The following is a 19,143-nucleotide window of genomic DNA, read 5'->3' on the forward strand; positions in this document are numbered from 1 at the left end:
TGGACACTGTATGCTTGAGTTACAACAACTTCCTGTTTCATGCTTTAGCACTCAGCTGTCACAAGCAGAAGAGGACAGACGAGGTAAGTGCAAACAAAGAGTCTTTATTGTAGATTAAGGGAGAACAGAGTGGGAAAGAAACATTGGATATTAGATATGAGGATATTAGCAAATGATAGTTGCTTGTAGAATTAGCTGGTCTTAAAATGGTGTTTCTGGTGTAGGTGACAAGGTGATAAAGACTGATAAACAGAGGATCCAGGAAGACAATGATGGGGAACAGAAGACGGAAGACAGAAAACTGGTGACGGATCAGGAACAGAATGTAGGTATCTCAGTGAGCTGATGACTGTGACTAGCATGTTTTAGAATGTTTGTAGCATGTTTAGCACTCAATTGCATATTTTAGTATGTTGCTAGTGCATCACATTGTTAAACAAGTCACTTCAAGTGGGTGGCGCTATTACTATAACTGAATATTGACATGTAGATGTGTTCAGGGCAGGACTCTTCTCAAACATGTGAAATTTGGGGCAGATTGGACATTGTATGCCAGAGTTACAACAAATTCCTGTTTTGTGGCGTTAATCACATTAGCACTTATGCATGTCAGCATACCATTTCCTTTTGCCAACTGGTGGCGCTATGACTAACTGAACATTTGCATGTAGATGTCTTCAGGCCAGGACGCTTATCAAACTTGTGAAGTTTGGGGCAGGTTGGACATTGTATGCGAGTTACAACAACTTCCTGTTTCATGGTGAATCATCAGATTTTGACAGGCCGCCACAGACACGCCGTTCAATGAAAACTCAAGATCTTCGCAATTTATTGTCACAAAGGCCTTTAGATTAGACTGACCAAATATGATGTTTATCTGACAAAATCTCTAGGAGAGTTTTGTTAAAGGACAATGTCTGGAAATGGCAAAAACTGAAAAAAATGTTCAGAGAAAATTCTAAATATCCTTCAAAAAGCAATTACAATAAGATGCTTGAACACACATGTAAGATCCAGACAAGTGAAACAGAATATTTTTGTAAGTTGGATTCATAAAGACTTTACTTGTTTTTGAAAGAATGATTCAGTGATATATACATTTTTTAGATTAATTTGTTGCCACCTAGTGGTGTAACAATGCAACTGATACAATCGTTATTTGAAGCACACAGTTACTTTCAAAAGGTGACTTATTCTATTAACATAGACATCAGCATTTATATCTGAATAATACACTTTTGTATAGCCTACTTCTGTGATAATTGGAATATTTGTAAAAGATTGTTTGTGAAGCTGTTTATATCTAAACATGACAACTCTCTCTAGATCAGTGGCAGTGTGAACGCAGATTTGAAGGTCACAATATTATTTTTGTCAAAGATTTAATATACACAGGCAAATCGTCATTCTTTTGTGCATCTCTCTCTCTCTCTCTCTGCATTGATATCTGACATATATGAGTAGTGTGAAGGCTTTTCAGTGCATTCATTGCTATAATATTCATGAGGTGAGACGTCTCTATTAAACGATACGCTTCTCGCACTTTGCCCACCCATCACATCAGAGCTGTTTTCAGGAACTGTAACTTAGAAAGGTTCTGGTACTTTTCTAGATAAGAACCGGTTCTTAGTTCCCAACCCTATTCATGATTATAAACAAATGATTCAACAAGTGCAAGGCTTCTTTAAAGATATGAATGCACAATGCAGTGTTGTGAAAATCAGACTGCCTGTGTTACAAGTGACGACCATTTTGACATCAAGGTACTGAAATAAGTGCCAAATTGATTGTATGTATATATATATAAAAATTTGACTACCAACAAAATAAATGACAAAAAACTATCAATTCCTATAAAACTAGGAGCACTATCACAGGACAGTTGTGACACTCATTTTCAATGTGCTAAAAAAAATATACTGACACATTTTATACCACGATTGTTTTTATATATGCATATGCAGTTTTTATGTATGCATAAGTCTTTTTGTGAATTTATGCTCTTAATCATTTTCAGTGGTGTTCCACCATCAGTGCAGACAACATGGGACAATATATCATAACAGTGTTACAGCTGACCATATTGGATGTTTGCTTTATTTTTTTCAGTGGCCTAGCATGCTAGCATGACCCAAAAACATTAACTTGAAAGGAAAATCAAATTACAGCAGATAGCTGGACTGCTACAGGTATAGACAAGTGCTTGCTGGGATACTCACATGACTGGGCAGGTACAGATCGAAGGGCATCCCTGAATCCACATCAATAGCATGAAAGCCAGAGTGAGACCCATAGATGACCTTTAATCTCTGTCCATTCTCCACCGTCAGGTCAACTGAGAGGGGCTTCTGCGGCAGTGAGCTGAAAGACTGACCAAAGATAAAGAACAACTGAGTTACTCATCTACTGGGAAATAAAAAAAGGATGAACACAATATTGCCAAAAAATGACGCTTTTTTATTCTTTATTATTCATTTATTTTTCCAGGTGAGGAGTTTCTCCACTAATACACTGATTGGGCTAATACTGTTTGTAACTATTTCAATAACAGTGTCTTTGTAAACATTGTGCTTCAAATTCCATAACCCGACTCACACCCATACATTTTTAGGAAATTTGCAGTTAACCCTTTGAGCAGTACGGTCCCACATATGGGATTTTTATTTCAGTGCCCCTGGGCGTACGGTACCACATATGGGATTTCGAATGTTCAGCGACGTCACATAACTGCCAGATAGTGATGGGAAGTTCGGTTCTTTTCCGCGAACCGGTTCTTTCGGACAGTTCGATTCAATAAACCGGTTGAAAAAAACCGGTTCACCGGTTCTTTTACGCTCCGACGTAATGACGTCGGCCGGGATGAAAAACAAGTGATTCAAATATATAAAGTTAGAAATCATAACATAAGTCAACGAAAACATTATAATCTGTACAATAACAATCTGAAGCGTTTCTTACAATTTAGTTTTGCATCCAAACACAGAGCCTACAGGCAGTGATGTGCAAACAAAGTTTTACAAAGTGAATAAATAGTCTTCAGCGCAGAAACCATGATCCTCTTACATTATGATTTATTTGTAATTAAATAAACTTACGTTTCGCCAGATTGGCCCCTCATTCGAGTCCTCTCAGCATCAGTTGTCCTAGTTAACCGGTGCTGTGATGTTACTGTAGCTTCAGATCACAAGCTGAATCACGCATGCGCAGTATCATCAGCTCATCGGTTCTCAAATCGGACACGTTCGAAAGAAGCGGTTCTCGGTTGTGTGCTGATGATCCGAAAACCGCTGCAACCAGTTCTACTTGAGAACGAGATGAGATTCGAGAAACGCGAGAGCAATTCAGAAGGAGTCGCTTGTTTGCTCACGCTGTAGTTTGATTACGTCATTTTTTATCTTTATATCACCTTGTTTAGAAATTAAATAAGCTGTCCATGGATTAGGCTATTTATGAAACAAATAAATGTTTAGTTTGATAAATCTAATTGTTTCCAATCTTTAAAAAAAATAAATAAAAAATAACTTGAAAGCACAACTGCACAACTTTTACTATAATGCTTTTTAAATAACGTTAATATAGAAAAATAAATTTGTAGAACTATTTCTGAACATTAGTTTGATCCGTGTACAAAATATTATGTTCATGTTGGCACGTAGTTTATTATGTACAGTATTATGTACAGTATTTTATGCTATTAATCTGCTATGGTGTATTTGGAAAAGCACAATAAACATTATATTTTCAGTATGTTTTATATTATCACACTGTCCGATGATTAAACTTGACTAACGTGCATTTTGTTCTCTTGAAAAATTATAAGCATGCGCAGTATCATCAGCTCACCGGTTCTCAAATCGGACACGTCCGAAAGAAGCGGTTCTCGGTTGTGTACTGATGATCCGAAAACCGTTGCAACCGATTCTTGACTCGAGAACGAGAGCGGTGCAGGCCGTGTATGTTCGTTCGAGTGCGCCGCGCATGCGCACTCATATCATCTGCTCTGCCACTCGTGCTCATCATCAGTTCTCTCACAGCAGATTAAGTCAGTGTACTGTTGGAGTAATTGAATAACTCCGGGATGTTGGATTATTTCGAGAGGTAGTGTCAGGCACGTCAAAAGTGAGTAATTTTAGTAATTTGTGATTTTTTTTTTGCTAACTAGAGATGCGAACTGTTTAGAACGATTCAGGCCGATTTGGTGAACTGGTTCAACCGGTTCACTGAAAAGAACCGGTTAAAAAGAACGATTCGTTCGCGAACCGGACATCACTACTGCCAGATTCAAACTGTGCTTTCGCGCTCTGGCTACAAGACGGACGCATGCAGCTCTTGTCATATATCACAGCTATGCAGTGTTTTCAGCCACATAACGTTTATTTTAAAGTTTCAGACATTTAAATATGCATAAGCACCATTAAAACAATACATTAAGCGTTTATAATTTACACATTGATGTCCGACATCAGTGGAAGCAGCAATAACAAATATAATTTGGCGACATTTATTCATATCAGACACACATAATGGGCCCATGTAACTACAAAGTTTACTCTATTATTCTTCCAGTTCACCAGCCACTTACTTGCATATATTTCGGAAGAAAATGATGAATAAGCCAATTTCACACTTCCGGGTTCTTGGCTTCCGGAACGATCCACGCAGTGTAAAAGTTTTTCCGGTTACAGTGATAGATAGCCTCGATCAGAACCAGCTCGGGAATCAAAGTCGTTTTACGAATTAAATGTCATGAAAATGTTTGAACGTTCTTGGTGAATTATTGGTGAGACTACAGAGCTCTCATTAAGAGCTAATTGTAATAAGTAATTTTAAGTGATGGCGGTTAAACTGGTTATATTCTTCGTGTCTGTTTGCCGCGGCTGTGCATATCGTGCTCCATGTGCTGTAAAGACAGTGCCTGCGTCTCAAAGTGCATACTATCCATCCTAAATAGTAGTCTATGTGTAATATTCAGTGCTATTTAGGGTGGATAGTATGTACATTGGGATGTATAGAGTGCTTTTAGCGACGTGCTGGGGAAATGATCAGCTGGAAGCCCTTATCACGCAAGATCCTCTGATTCATGAAACAGGACCACTCGCACCATGATATTTCTGGATATAAACCTGATATAAACCTTACAGTCTGATATAAACACTTCAGTCCCTCACTCATTTTCCTGTCGTCGTCATCATCTTAAAGTGTGTATTATGCGCAGTATTATTGTGCTGTTGCAACATTAATGCAAAGACTGATAGTTGTACAATGTGGTGTTGGAAATTAATTTGGTCTTAGTTTAATCATTTTAATCGATCAGGAATAACATGCTTGAATGTGGGATGTAATGCCATATGATATTATGCTATATATATTTAAAACATATTAAACTCACGACAATATTATACATCTCGATTTTATATCCCCCATTAAAGTATATATTGGGAGTTATTTTTTTGTATTAATAAATTATATAAATAATGTTCGTCGTACGTAATACGATCGGGGAAATTGCTGAATGAGTAGCTAGCCTGTATGACAGCTCGTAATAAATCCACCTGCCAGTAAATTCAACGGTCTTAGCAGCCGTACAAGCTACAAACCAGCAGAAAATAATTTCTTTGTAGATTATACAAAAGCGATTTGGAAAACAGAAAAGGTAAGGAGCGATATTTGCGAAAAGAGCATATCAATCTAATAGCCCAGCCGTAGACGCATAGCGGGACTAACTTTACCCTGCGTCACGTGATTTCTGATTCTTGTGAAAAAGGCCTATTAACCTGCTGTAAATCCGACTGACAGGACTCTGAATTGCAGCGCAAACTAAGATGGCGCCCACATCTCGCATTATAGATCAAGATAAAGATCGTTTATAAAGGTTTTAAAACGACAAAGCACACTCACTTACACATATTTGAGGATCGGAATATCAGATAGTTGATGACATGGTAAGCAATTTTGCGAATATTTTAAATAAAAAAGGAAAAACTAAATAATAGTGATCCATCTGTCATACAGTGTTATTGTTGCTGCATATAGCGCTCGTGACACGCAAGACGCGTCGCTATGGAAACATTAAAGGCGAACGTTCTAAAATAACGGTCGCTTTAAAAAAACTCACTCTGGGGGGACAGTTAGAATATTTTAAACTCACGGTCGAAAGGGTTAATTTGTGATGTGTGAACGGAACTGCAAACTGCTGATAGTGTCACGTAATAGACCTTTTTCACACTTCCGGGTTTTTGGCTTCCGGAATGAGCCACGCAGTGTAAAAGATTTTCCGGTTACAGTGATAGATAGCCTCGATCAGAACCAGTTCGGGAATCAAAGTCGTTTTACGAATTAAATGTCTTGAAAATGTTTGCGGTCTTGGTGTATTATTGGTGAGACTACAGAGCACGCATTAAGAGCTAAATTTAATAAATAATTTGAAGTGATGGCGGTTAAACTGGTTACCCAGCTAACACACGACGTAACAGTTACGTAATGTATTCGTACTTTTTGGTAATGTCATGACTTACTAACTGACAACGTAACTACGACGTCGCATGCCAGTAATTTCATTACCTTCAGATTACCATCTCACAACGTCGTCAGTACGTTCTCCTAACGTTATAAGATTACCCAGAACGTTCCAGATACGTCCTCTATTCGTAATATATTGGTAATTCCATGACTTACTGGCAACGTAGCAGCAACGTCATGTGCTCGTAATTTCATTACCATCATTTACACATTCTTTATATGTTATTATTACCAGAATTTGCAATATAAAACGTGTAATTAAATGTCAGACACAAGACTGAAATGTCCCCTTAAGAAAAAAAATGTTTCTTTTCACCAAATCAGAGTATGGATGACTGGTTTTTATATATAGTGACGTGACATACAGCGCGCGCCTCCACAAATGTAGTGCGCGCGTGCCCACAGTATGTTAATAAGAGTGTAAAGTTAATTTTTCTGAGAGAAGAATTTATTTTTCCGAGGTGACAACGAATAAATGGCTTTTATAAAAATGTATAAAGTTAACTTTGGAAAGACGCAAAACCTTTTTTTATTGTTATGTTTACGTTAGTGCAGGTGGCCGTTAGAGTTGCCATGGCAACCGGGAAAACATTCAAGCTGCTGGAGAGGACAGCGTCGACGTTTCTCCGTGTTTCTCGTCAGTTTTATAGCAATAAAGTTCAACAACTGCGTCAGATTGGTTAAGTAACATTACCCACAGTCTACTTTAAGTACTTTTGTTAATATTTTTACCTCTGTGATTTCCTTGATCGTCTGAAATATATGTTAGCAAAATGTTACGTTAGCATAGCATATGTTTTTAATGATACTGAGAGCAAAACGTCTTGAATGCTTTTATTTTATGTTTCGTTGTAGGCTATATGTTTTTATTTATAGTTTGAGTGTATTTCATTATTTTTATTTGGAGTTTTGTTCATGTTCTGTGTGTTTTTCAAAATAAATGAATTGAATTCATTTCGAGTCTGCATTCATCGTTCACAGCTGTTGGAATAGCCTTTACATTAGTTTGGGCAAATGAGGACATAAATTAGGTTAAACTACTGCATGTCCGCCCATAGAAAAATAAATAAATATAAGAATTACCAACTGATGACCAACACAACTATTGATACACAACGTTGCCACGACGTCGCAGTTACTAACTGGCAACGTCACAAAGTTACGTTGTGGCGACGTATAGGCACCTTTCACTTTTCCGGTTGCCACGACGTAACTAGTTACGTCGCCACGACGAAAGTTTGGTCACCAAATTACGTTGCAGTTACGTAACAGTCACGTATTTTGGTTAGCTGGGTATATTCTTCGTGTATGTTTGGCGCGGCTGTGCATTATCGCGCTCCATGTGCTGTAAAGACAGTGTCTGTGTCTAAACGTGCATACTATGTGACATTATTAATATTCAGTACTATTTAGGGTGGATAGTATGCACACAATGAGATGTATAGAGTGTTTTTAGCGACGTGCTGGGGAAATGATCGACTGGTAGATCCCTTATCACACAAGCCTGATCCTCTTATTCGTGAAGCAGGACTGCTCGCACCATATTTCTGGATATAAACACTTCAGTCATCTCTCACTCATTTTCCTGTCGTCATCATCTTAAAGTGTGTATTATGCGCAGCATTGTTGTGCTATTGCAACATGCAAAGACTGATAGTTGTGTACAGTGTGGTTTTGGAAATTATGTCTTAGTTTAATCATTTTAATCGATCAGGATTAATTATAACATATGCTTGAATGTGGGATGTGATGCCATATGAGACATGCAATATTTTTTAAAACGTAGCTATTAAACTCACGACATTATGTATCTCACGACTTTATATCCCACATTAAAGTATATATTGGGAGTTAATTTTTTTTATTAATAAATTATATAAATGTTCGTAGTACGTAATACGATCTGGGAAATTGCTGAATGCGTAGCTGCATAGCCTTTGCTGTATGACAGCTGGTGATATAAATCCATCTTCCGGTAAATTCGATCAACGGTCTGAGTGGCTGTATAAGCTACAAACAAGTAGAAAATAATTTATTTGTAGATTATACAAAAGCTATTTGGAAAACAGACAAAACAGAAAAGGTAAGAAGCGATATTTGAGAAAAGAGCATATCAATGTAATAGCCGTAGACGCATAGCGGAACTAACTTTACCCTGCGTCACGTGATTTCCGATTCTTGTGAAAAAGGTCTATACAGTGCAACAGTTACTCTGCACTGAACACACACACACGCACGCTTGAGCTGTGTGTCATCTAAAAGTTTTAGATCCAGTCAGTCTTCACTGCTCTCCACTTTGACAGATGAACTTGTGCCTTAACTGGACTTGGTTTGTCAACTTTCCAGCGTTTTGGTTATTGTCATCTTTAGTTACATAATATATATTATGTATATACATAATATATACGTAATGGTACAATCAATATAGAACATTTTTCCAGAATGTTCATTTTTAGCAGCATAAAAACTCATTTGTTGTCAAGGAAAAATCTTAGTGGCAGCAAGGTTCATAACTGCTATTAGGGTAACCAGAACTAGTCTGCGATTGTGAACTGGACTCGAGTCTTTGCTAAGTGATCGCACACAATGCTTTTGAGTGCTTTGATGTTTTCAGTTTTAGTATTTTTTATTTTTTTTTTTTATAACATGGCTGATGCAAAGTGTGATGCAATGGGCCAAGATATGATGCAGATATAATAAAGATATAATGATGCAGATCTTTTTGTTTAATTTTTTTTATACATTTCATTTATCCGTCAAGAACTCCGGTAGCAAAATATGATGCCGATTGCTACACCAAACTGAGGAAGATAGTTGCAGGTAATATTTTCTTTGAAAAAAGTAAACATACTATGTTTTCATGTCCATAAAAATGGACAGGACAACAATCTGAGTCGATTTTATAAATATAAATGTCAGAACTTCATGTCAGAAGTAGAGTAAGTCTCTTAGGACAGCAGTGAAGTAGGACACGTACTCAAAAATGACCCATTTCCAAAAACTTCCAGTTACATTATCTATCATTATGCCACCCTATTCTTTTTTTAAATGGAACAATATATAAAAGTAAACAGCAGGTAATTAGAAATATCACATTAGAAAGTATGGTTATGATCATAACTGCCTCCTGGGCCTTGGTCTATAAAAATAATTAGATGTACTGTACTAATAATCTTAGAAACCTATTAAGAGCTTTATATTTCAACCCTATACTTGAATTTCACTGTGATTTCCAGATGAAATGAACACTAGAGGCAGTAAAACACCAAACACTTATGTTCCTTTTCACACAAATTATGATTACTGGGGCAGATTTTAATAAAGATTTATTTTGGCAAGGTTTTTCTGATGCAGTTAACTTGCTCGTGGCTCACCTGATTTTTTTTTCTAAAAAGCATAACTTATGGGCAGAACGACAAATACTTTATGAAGCACAAATGTTTTATAATTTAATAATTGCTTATTTATAATTTTGCATTTTGTAATAATTAATTTTGCATTGTGGTAATATCAATCTCTTTCGCTTCTCATAATTTCCTCTTTTTATTTATTTTTCCGTCATGAAATATGACCCAGAAACATTTTGGCAGCCTTTGAGACATTTCACAATGGTCATCTCTACTAACATATGAGACTTACTTTGAAAGCCATGAACTTGTGGTATGGCTTGGGAGCCCATGCATAGATCTCCACAGCGCTCTTCAAGGCGATGACCAGGAACTTGATTTTTTCATAGCGAACTGAAAGAAGTTAGTATGAGTTAAATGATAATCAAAATGGTGATTACATGGAAGAAATACATTTATCAAACCATTCTAGCCTACATTATTATAGTACATACATACCCCTGCTTAAATGCATATTGTTTTCCATTAGTGCAAAAAAAACTGACCACAATTATGACACTGAAATTTGAATTTTCTCTATTATTGTGTGTCATTCTGTGATTACAAATACAACCACCAAAAATCACTCTTAAAGGGATAGTTCATCCAAAAATGAAAACGATCCCATGCTTAACTCACCCTCAAGCCATACTATGTGTATATGACTATATTCTTTCAGACAAACATAATCATGGAGTTATATTATAAATATCCTGGCTCTTCCAAGCTTTATAATGGTATTGAATGGCACTCCTGATTTTGAAATCCCAAAAATGTGCATCCATACATCATAAAAGATATCTTCACGGCTCCAGGGGGTTAATAAAGGCCTTCTGAAGTGAAGCGGTGGGTTTTTGTAAGAAAAATGGCCATATTTAAAGGAACCAGATCTCCGGTTCTGGCGGTACCACTTTTAGCATAGCTTAGCATAGTTCATTGAATCTGATTAGACCGTTAGCATCGCGTTTTAAAGTGACCAAAGAGTTTTGATATTTTTCCTATTTAAAACTTGACTCTTCTGTAGTTAAATCGTGTACTAAGACCGACAGAAAATGAAAACTTGCGATTTTCTAGGCTGATATGGCTAGGAACTATACTCTCATTCAGGCGTAATAATCAAGGAACTTTGTTGCCGTATCATGGCTGCAGCAGGCGCAATGATATTACGCAGCGTCTCTCACATACGTCTCCATGGTTGCAAGGCACGTTCCCTGTGCAAGCAGGGGCTCACGGGCGCTGCGTAATATCATTTGGATTTAATATCATCTGCAGCCACTTACACATGGAACGGCAGCAAAGTTCCTTGATTATTACGCCTGAATGAGAGTATAGTTCCTAGCCATATCAGCCTAGGAAATCGCAACTTTTTATTTTCCGTCGGTCTTAGTACACGATTTAACTACAGAAGAGTCAAGTTTTAAATAGGAAAAATATCAAAACTCTTTGGTCATTTTTAAGCACGATGCTAACGGTCTAATCAGATTCAATGAACTATGCTAAGCTATGCTAAAAGTGGTACTGCCAGAACCGGAGATCGGCTGAATGGATTCGAAAACGGTAAAACTCAACTGTTTAACTCTAGGGGAGCTGGAAAATGAGCCTATTTTCAAAAAAAGTGGAGTGTTCCTTTAAATCTTTATACGCTAAAATAGCTTCCGGCAGATGGTCTATGTAAATCATCTTACGGCAAAAGAGTAACCTCTGACCTGACGCATGATGTGTTGACGAATGCGGAAGCGCAGAGGGTAGAGCAAAACATAACATTGGTCAGGAATTAAAAGTCTAGTATTTTTAAAGAGAAATATCAGAGTATTTTGATATAAGAGAAGAGGAGCCCAGCCCTATCTGTTTGAACCGCGTACAGTGTCTAAGCTTATGTTACTCCTACATCCTACGTCACACATTGCGTCAGAAGTTACTCTTTTGGCGCAAGTTGACTTGCGTAGGCAATCTGCCGGAAGCTAGTTATTTTAGTTTATAAAATTTTAAATACAGATATTTTTCTTACAAAAACCCATTGCCCCTGAGTTGTATGGATTACTTTTATGATGGATGGATGCAATTTTTTGGGCTTCAAAATCAGGAGTGCCATTCACTACCATTATAAAGCTTGGAAGAGCAAGGATGTTTTTTGATATAACTCTGATTGTGTTTGTCTGAAAGAAGATAGTCATATACACCTAGGATGGCTTGAGGGTGAGTAAATCATGGGATTATTTTCATTTTTGGGTGAACTATCGCTTTAAAAGATGAGCCATTTTGATCCAGACTTACTATTTGTCTGGCTACTTATTACTTGCAGGAATGGATAATACTTCCTCTTCTGGTTTGCTAGATTGAGTTCACTAGGTATTTCCATGCAGTGTATTATAATAAATGTCAGTGTTTATAATTATAACACTTAGAATGTTTTTAGTGGCTTACCTCGAATGCCTGCGCTAAAATGAGTTTAGCCCTCGTATACAGTAAAACTGCTTAAGATGTAGCACACTGATGTTTGTTGGTAAAGTCCATTGCAACAGAAACATATTTAAAATGTTGTCTTGCTCTGCACTCACCTACTTTGTAGCTGACACATCCCTCCAGTTCTCCCACTGAGGTCCAGCCCTGTTTCTTTTCCACCTCTGGATCATTACGCAAGATCTTATTCCTCAGCCAGGACAGGTAGTACAGCCTCAGCTTGTTTTTCTTACCTTTCCACAAGAAATAAAGTATAAATTACATTCAAGCTATTGTAGCATCTGGAGCGATCCAACACACAATTGTGAAAGTTAATCTTCACAACATGCAGACTCCATAATGTCATTTATCAGAGTATAAATGGGCACAAATTAACAGTGCAAGTTTGTTGTCTTTTCTTCATTCACTGCAGAAGATATTGATTACAAGTACGGCACCATTGGACCGAACCATCAAGAATTTCTCCTGAGCCTGCAGATCCAGATGCTCCTCAACATCTAAGGCATTTGCAAGTATCGTACATTTAAACACTAAATGGCGATTTAGTATTAAGTTTGAACCCCTTTGTTAACAAAGGTGCTTAATAGTGAGAAACTGATTGTTCTTCCAGCTCATTAAATGACTCTTTTCATAGCGTCATTCCTCTGTTATGCTATGGTTGAAATTCATTTCCACTCTCTCATTCCCTATGTATGCGTGATTTGTGTATGTCTGTGTGTGTTTAGTCTAGCTATATGTTCATGATTTAGTTAAATAAAACTTGTGTGCACATTCTTGCGAGTTGATTCTGATCTGCTTATTAACCAATGTCACTGATAACGATTAAGATCACAGCTACACGCTAAGAAAGAGTTATTTTCCTGTGGCCACAGAAAATATCCTTTCTGAAGAGTTGATAGACGATCAATACTGAGTGTTCGCTGGCTGAACAGATTAATTGATTTTAATATTAATTCAGCTACATCAGGTTAATTCGATTAACTGATTCAAATATTTATAATAAGTTATGATTAATTATTCATATTTCCCTTTTGAGCTAATTCGCTACACTATATATACACACTACTGGTCAAAAGTTTGGAATTAAGATGGCTGCATTTATTTGATCAAAAATACAGAAAGCAATAATATTGTAAAATATTACTACAGTTTAAAAGAACTGTTTTCTATTGTAATATATTTATAAATGTAATTTATTCCTTTGAAGGCCATCATTACTCCAGTCTTCAGTGTCACATGATCAATTTATAAACAAATCTTTTTCCAAGATTTATGTCCCCAAATTCCAAATCACAAAACACTGTTGCTTGATATGCATTTATCAATTCCTAACTAAAGCAACCATACACAACGTTCAAAGTAAGCATGTCTGATGAAGTTGTGTATATGACGCAAGGAGTTCAATAATTACATGCATATAAGCAAAGTCAGCGTGATAATATGCATTTTTTCAATAACATCAATAGAGCAGCAGGAAGACAACATTGCTAGTGAGGAAACAGTGTTAAAAGTCAGTACATATTCACAAAGTGCAATGCTAAGTGCCAGATATGCATTTACATGCAAAGTTACTCTTTTCAGTAAGCAGTGTCATGCAGGTACACTCAAACAAGAATATGCATTTGACCATAAGAACAGAAGGTAATGGGTTATATCAAGCAGTGTGAAACAAATATAATTCATGTACAAATGGAACATATAAGTTTTGCCTTAATGTATTTCTAGAAGTCAATGAGCTCAATCATGCACGAGAAACCACATTTTTTAATGTAATAATGGAACATATAAGCAATGCTTAGCATAATAAATGCACTTCAAAGATGGTTTCTAAGGAAACGCCTCTATGAATGAAAATATATTGTGTTTCCATGAACTCCATAAGACAGACAATGAATTTGCTCATGCATTTACAACATTCAGCATGTTTTCACATGTTCAACTGGACACAAAACACTATGAAAGTCAAATGGAACAAACGCACTGCAAATAAAGACAACATCTTCATCAGTTTGACAACACATGCGCTGCAAATTCCATAACACTTACAAATAGACAAACGTGCTGCAAATAGCACATACCAGGCCCAGCGATCTCAAGTCCTTCTGCGATGATCTGAATGATGATGATGACGGTGACGATAATGATTAGGCTACTTTTAGAATTAAAATAATAATTTAATTTGCCCCGCAATAATTTATAGTGCATCATGCATAAACGACGTGATGAGATTAGCTAATTAGAAAAACTCAGCTAAAGTGAAAGTAAAAACTCAGCGATGAGAGCTCTACTTCAACATGTTCTGATAGCTATTTAACCTTAATTTATTTCTTAATTTCTCTTGTGGCCCATACGTATAAAAAAAATTAGAAGAGATATAGGTGTTACTTAAAAAAAAAAGAAGTAACACTATATCTGTTACGAATGGGAGACTCAGGCAGGGGATCCAAATGCAGCATTTTATTAGAAGTGAGCGTGGTCGTACAGGCAGGGTCAAACAGGAACAAACAGGAGCAATAAGGAACAGGCAGAGTCATAGTCAGGGTACAGGCAAGGATCAAGGCAGGCAGCAATGGGTCGTAAAACAGGAATCAGGCAAGATCAATCACAGATGGACAAACAGGATACAAGGTAATGCTCAGAATTGTAACACGAGTGAAAACAAGACTTCGCGGTGAGGTGGTGTGAGTGAAAGTCCTTTATAGTCCTGTTAACAAGCTGCAGCTGGGTGTGGTGATTAGTGAGGAGTGTGTGCATGGCTGTATGTGGCGACAGGTGATTGGTGTGGAGTGAACATGTGACTGACAGAGAGAATTGTGGGAAGCGTAGTCCGGGGAGTGACAGGAACAGACGGTGATCGTTACATAATGTCCTCGCGCCGTAGATGGCACAACTGGGGAGGGGGGGTGGGTGCCCTGGAGACCTACAGGCAGGAGATACTGGATGTGCAGGCGGGTATGGAGGTCTCCAGGGCAGGTCCAGGAACTCAAGCAGCCACAGCGGGTCAGGAGCCTCGGGAAGCCACGGCGGGTCAGGCGGCCACGGCGGGTCAGGCGGCTCGGGCGGCCACGGCAGGTCAGGCGGCAACGGCAGGTCAGGCGGCTCTGCGAGGGCAGGTCAGGTGGTTCAGATAACCATAGCAGGTCAGGTGGCTTGGGCAGCAGGATAGAGTCCGAAGATGACCATGGCGGGTCGGAGTCCATAAATGTCCATAGTGAGCCCCAGTCCATGGGTGGCCATGACGGTACAAAGGCCGATGACGGCAGTGGCCGGGCAGGGTCCCCACCCACAAGCTCCCCACCCCTAGGTATACTGCCCCCCCCAAAAAAGTTCTTAGGGAAATCAACGGGAGTCGTGGCGGGTTCGTGGACAAGGAGCTTGGGTGGCGCCGACAGCAGGGCAGAGGCTAGCGAAGGGTGCTCCGTGGCCGTATCGGGGAGAGCGGGCAGCTCGGTGACGACCTCCGTAGCCATATCAGGGAGAGCGGGCAGCTCGGTGATGGTCTCCGTGGCCGTATCAGGTAGAGCGGGCAGTTCTGGGACAGCAGCGAGCTCGGACTGCTCTGGGGCGGCAGCGGGCTCAAGCTGCTCAGGGACGGCAGCGGGCTGGTAGACTGGTCCAGAGTCAAAAACGCCTGAATGCCTCCTCCAGGCACGCAAGACCGCCAAAACATAAAAAGTGAAGACAGCCCTCTTGGCCATCACAGGACTGACAGGGAGAGCAGGCTCTGGAGCAGACTCACTGGCTGGAATGGATTCTGGAGAAGATTCACTGGCTGAAGCAGGCTCTGAATTTACAGACACCGAAGGGGCGGCCATCTTGCCCGTGGGCACTGGCAAAGCAGCCATTTTATCCATCGCGTACAGGGCGCTTAAGTCCATAGCAACCGGCGAGCTTGAGAGCGTTGCAACCGGCGAGCTTGAGAGCGTTGCAACCGCCGAGCTTGAGAGCGTTGCAACCGCCGAGCTTGAGAGCGTTGCAACCGCCGAGCTTGAGAGCGTTGCAACCGGCGAGCTTGAGAGCGTTGCAACCGGCGAGCTTGAGAGCGTTGCAACCGGCGAGCTTGAGAGCGTTGCAACCGGCGAGCTTGAGAGCGTTGCAACCGGCGAGCTTGAGAGCGTTGCAACCGGGGAACTTGCGTGCGTTGCAACCGAGGAACTTGCGTGCGATGCAACCGACAAACTTGAGTGCGAAGCGGCCACCGGGCTTGAGTGCGAAGCGGCCACCGGGCTTGAGTGCGAAGCGGCCACCGGGCTTGAGGGGGAAGCGGCCACCGGGCTTGAGGGGGAAGCGGCCACCGGGCTTGAGAGCGTAGCGGCCGGCGGGCTTGAGTGCGGGACGGCCGGCTGGCTTGAGTGCGAAGCGGCCACCGGGCTTGAGGGGGAAGCGGCCACCGGGCTTGAGAGCGTAGCGGCCGGCGGGCTCGAGCTGCAGTCAGTGGAGGATCAGCCACACTGGAACGTAGTCCTCTCCGCTCCCTGACTGATCTGGAGGCAACGTGACATTGTGCTGGGTGATCAACGAAGGCGTGACGTTGCTCTGGGCAATCAGCGGCGACGTGATATTGCTCTGGGTGATCAACGAAGGCGTGACGTTGCTCTGGGCGATCAGCGGTGACGTGACTCGTGGTAGAGACCGCCATTTTGTGTGTGTTCTCGGGTTTGGCAGCCATTACGGGATTCACCGTTGTGTCGGAATCCTCAGCGACTCCCACAGTGAAAGTCGAACCAGCTGCAAGCAAGGCAAAGTCCAGGAATTCTATGAACGATCCGCGGGGACCATTGGTGAGTAAATAGTCCTTAAGTGGTTCGTTTAATCCATAAGTGAAAAAGTCAATGAGGGCACAGTCAGGTAGATCAGATAGGTGAGCAATATCCAGAAACTTCTGAATATGTGCCTCCAGGGTACAGTTACCTTGACGAAGGCTGACCAGACATATTGCTGGGTCCATGTTGAGGCTGGACACACTCGTAGAAGCTGCTGGATCGTAGTTGGCGAAGTCTTCTGTTACGAATGGGAGACTCAGGCAGGGGATCCAAATGCAGCGTTTTATTAGAAGTGAGCGTGGTCGTACAGGCAGGGTCAAACAGGAACAAACAGGAGCAATAAGGAACAGGCAGAGTCGTAGTCAGGGTACAGGCAAGGATCAAGGCAGGCAGCAATGGGTCGTAAAACAGGAATCAGGCAAGATCAATCACAGATGGACAAACAGGATACAAGGTAATGCTCAGAATTGTAACACGAGTGAAAACAAGACTTCGCGGTGAGGTGGTGTGAGTGAAAGTCCTTTATAGTCCTGTTAACAAGCTGCAGCTGGGTGTGGTGATTAGTGAGGAGTGTGTGCATGGCTGTATGTGGCGACAGGTGATTGGTGTGGAGTGAACATGTGACTGACAGAGAGAATTGTGGGAAGCGTAGTCCGGGGAGTGACAGGAACAGACGGTGATCGTTACAATATCTCTTTTCATTTTTTTTCAATACGTATGGGCCACAAGAGAAATATTAAGAAATAAATTAAGGTTAAATAGTGTTATCAGAACATGTTGGAGTAGAGCTCTCATCGCCGAGTTTTTACTTTCACTTTCTGCAGTGAATAATTGACTGGGATTTGAGACATAAAATCAAGTAAATTATTTAAAAATATATATTATTTATTATTAATCATTTATTAATAATATTTTAACGCAAAATAATATCCCCCAAATCGTTTGTCCTGGCGCCGAGACTGGCACAGACCACAACGAATTATGTTATAGGGAACACATTGACGTACCTGTCTGGGACCGCTGGCTGGGATTGTTCATGTTTACTCTTAGGTGGTGTGCACCTGAAAGGTGAGTTTTTTCGTTTTGTTTGTTAACATTCTGATTATAAGCAGTCCTTTTTGCAGCGCGTTTCACTATTTGTAAGTGTTGTGGAATTTGCAGCGCATGTGTTGTCAAACTGATGAAGATGTTTTCTTTATTTGCAGCGCGTTTCACTATTTGTAAGTGTTGTGGAATTTGCAGCGCATGTGTTGTCAAACTGATGAAGATGTTTTCTTTATTTGCAGCGCGTTTCACTATTTGTAAGTGTTGTGGACTTTGCAGCGCATATGTTGTCAAACTGATGAAGATGTTTTCTTTATTTGCAGCGCGTTTCACTATTTGTAAGTGTTGTGGACTTTGCAGCGCATGTGTTGTCAAACTGATGAAGATGTTTTCTTTATTTGCAGCGCGTTTCACTATTTGTAAGTGTTGTGGAATTTGCAGCGCATGTGTTGTCAAACTGATGAAGATGTTTTCTTTATTTGCAGCGCGTTTCACTATTTGTAAGTGTTGTGGAATTTGCAGCGCATGTGTTGTCAAACTTATGAAGATGTTTTCTTTATTTGAAGCGTGTTTGTCTTTTTGTAAGTGTTGTGGAATTTGCAGCGCATGTGTTGTCAAACTGATGAAGATGTTTTCTTTATTTGCAGCGCGTTGAGCTCTCTCGGCCACCGTAGTATTTGCTTTGGTACTGTTTTTCCAAGTGGTACAAAACTTTTTTTTTTTTTAATCCCAAAAGTCATTCATTTAAAGCCTGCAATTAAGGTATATTTTTACTTTCACACAATCAATCTTTATTTATTTATTTATTTATTTATTTAACACACAAGATTATGGTGACATTTAATCTCAGCTTCAAGTGTGGCTCATCCAACTAGAGTTCCCAAACTATTAATGTGATAAAACCTTTTTAGTCTTATGGTCAATTCTTCCTGGTCTCTTGCAGGATTTGTCAAAAAAGCTTTATGTACACT

The 19,143-nt window shown here is 39.8% G+C and overlaps 2 protein-coding genes across 7 annotated transcripts in view; both read right to left on the reverse strand.

Moving 5' to 3' along the window:
• si:zfos-2326c3.2 (mitogen-activated protein kinase kinase kinase kinase 4) overlaps positions 1–19,143 on the reverse strand; it is a 106,701-nt gene that overhangs the window by 18,123 nt on the left and 69,435 nt on the right. For 5 of the 6 annotated variants that reach the window (XR_010895574.1, XM_067390800.1, XM_067390793.1 and 2 more), the window contains exons 27-29: positions 12,464–12,598; positions 10,159–10,259; positions 2,220–2,369 (exon numbers count right to left, since the gene is read on the reverse strand). Coding sequence is in view for 4 of the 6 variants with exons in the window: in XM_067390800.1 (XP_067246901.1) it covers positions 2,220–2,369; positions 10,159–10,259; positions 12,464–12,598 (386 nt within the window). In the remaining 2 variants the exon portion in view is untranslated. Of the gene's footprint in view, positions 1–2,219; positions 2,370–10,158; positions 10,260–12,463; positions 12,599–19,143 lie in introns of those variants that run through there. The other variant, XR_010895575.1, reaches the window with a different exon arrangement.
• LOC137023767 (uncharacterized) lies at positions 14,727–19,135 on the reverse strand. The gene is made up of 2 exons (XM_067390829.1): positions 17,277–19,135; positions 14,727–17,093 (listed from the first exon to the last, which is right to left on the reverse strand). Exon 2 carries the CDS (start codon positions 16,241–16,243, stop codon positions 15,062–15,064), a length of 1,182 nt encoding a protein of 393 aa, XP_067246930.1. The 5' UTR covers positions 16,244–17,093; positions 17,277–19,135; the 3' UTR covers positions 14,727–15,061.

This window comes from Chanodichthys erythropterus, chromosome 1 (genome assembly GCF_024489055.1).
Source record: "Chanodichthys erythropterus isolate Z2021 chromosome 1, ASM2448905v1, whole genome shotgun sequence".
Taxonomy (NCBI): Eukaryota; Metazoa; Chordata; class Actinopteri; order Cypriniformes; family Xenocyprididae; genus Chanodichthys; species Chanodichthys erythropterus.

Coding starts and splice junctions, on each gene's coding strand:
- LOC137023767 (XM_067390829.1), bottom strand. CDS start 16,243: ATGGACTTAAGCGCCCTGTACGCGATGGATAAAATGGCTGCTTTGCCA.